The sequence below is a fragment of the Penaeus monodon genome, chromosome 32, assembly GCF_015228065.2.
Source record: "Penaeus monodon isolate SGIC_2016 chromosome 32, NSTDA_Pmon_1, whole genome shotgun sequence".
In the NCBI taxonomy this organism is placed as follows: Eukaryota; Metazoa; Arthropoda; class Malacostraca; order Decapoda; family Penaeidae; genus Penaeus; species Penaeus monodon.
The window spans coordinates 36,854,503-36,855,792 of record NC_051417.1 but is presented as its reverse complement, the minus strand read 5'-3'; the positions used below and the strand labels follow the sequence as shown (position 1 = coordinate 36,855,792).

The following is a 1,290-nucleotide window of genomic DNA, read 5'->3' as shown; positions in this document are numbered from 1 at the left end:
AAAAGTCAGTGGGCTTCCGTCCATGGCCATAAAAACTAGTTTATTCATGTGGGAGAAACACGAAGCTTTTAAAAAACTGGCATGGTGTAGCATGAAAAAACTCCATCCAAAAACACTCGAAGCAAGTAAAAAACTAAGAGCTAAGCACATAGTCCGAAAGAACACCCAAAAACCAAACTGAAAATGAAGCATGTGAGTGAAAAGTGCGCTTGTTTGCTCTCTGTATGGAACTGACAGAAATAAGTGAAGGTTTTGTGAAAGGACCATGTTATATAAACATGAAATATTTAGACTATTAGTAAATGTAATAACGTTAATAAGGCAACAGATGAACTGAAAATAAAAACATACAAGTAAAATATATACAAATAGGCAAATAAACATTAGTGTTTTGTCAGAATTTCCTTTATGTCAGCTGGCAGTACTTAAAGATGGGAAATACTGGATACACACTTAGATTATAATGTAGCTGTAAGCATTGGCCACTTAAGCAGTATGAACTTAGCCCAACAAAAATATGCTTGTAAATAATTTACAAAATTAGTTCTCAGCAGGCTCCCAAAAGACTGGAGGCACAAATTCATTATTTTAGCATAATATTCTCCACCACAGCTGTCACTCCTTCTGGTTGTCCTGGTGGCGTTGTCGGCCTTGCTGCCGAGCGCCGACGCCGCTCCGTTTAAGAAGTTCAAGAAATTCGGGAAATTCGGAGGCGGTGGCGGTGTCGGCCGCGGCTTCGTCCGACCCGTGGTGATCCCCACCCCGGTGTTCGTCCAACCTGCCTACGGCTCTGGCTACGGCCTCGGCGGAGGTTTTGGTCACGGAGGTTTCGGAGGTGGTCACGGCGGCTTCGGAGGAGGATTTGGAGGCGGCCATGGCGGCTTTGGAGGCGGCTACGGCCGGTGAGGCCAGAAGAGACAGAGCTTCTGCCGGAGGAATTGCCGCGGTCTCGGCGGAGATTTCCTCTGATCACTAATTACCTTCATATGTCACCGTTCTTACAGTGTCATACCTTCCTAATAGAAAACTCATCCTTTTTTTAAATAAAATTATGATAGTATGCCTTTCTTAATGCATCCTCAGAAGACGTAAAGTAGTAATAGTAGTTAGGCTGGCACCGAACTGGTATATAAAATTTTACTTACTTTCCTTTAAAAATATGATATTCCTCATCATAAAGGGGATAAACACCCCGAAAAAAAGTGTTCTATGTTGAAATTCACAAGGTAAAAAGGTGAAATTCCAATTTCTGAAAAAATATCATTGGGACGTTATTTTTTTTTTTTTATT

At 41.6% G+C, this 1,290-nt stretch overlaps 1 protein-coding gene across 1 annotated transcript; it reads left to right on the top strand.

The window, feature by feature from the left end:
• The first annotated feature begins 162 nt into the window (after positions 1 to 162).
• LOC119593856 (keratin, type II cytoskeletal 2 epidermal-like) lies at positions 163 to 1,060 on the top strand. Its single transcript, XM_037942887.1, has 2 exons — positions 163 to 192; positions 613 to 1,060. The coding sequence occupies exons 1-2, from the start codon at positions 184 to 186 to the stop codon at positions 904 to 906; spliced, it is 303 nt and encodes a 100-aa protein (XP_037798815.1). The 5' UTR covers positions 163 to 183; the 3' UTR covers positions 907 to 1,060.
• Positions 1,061 to 1,290: the final 230 nt, after the last annotated feature.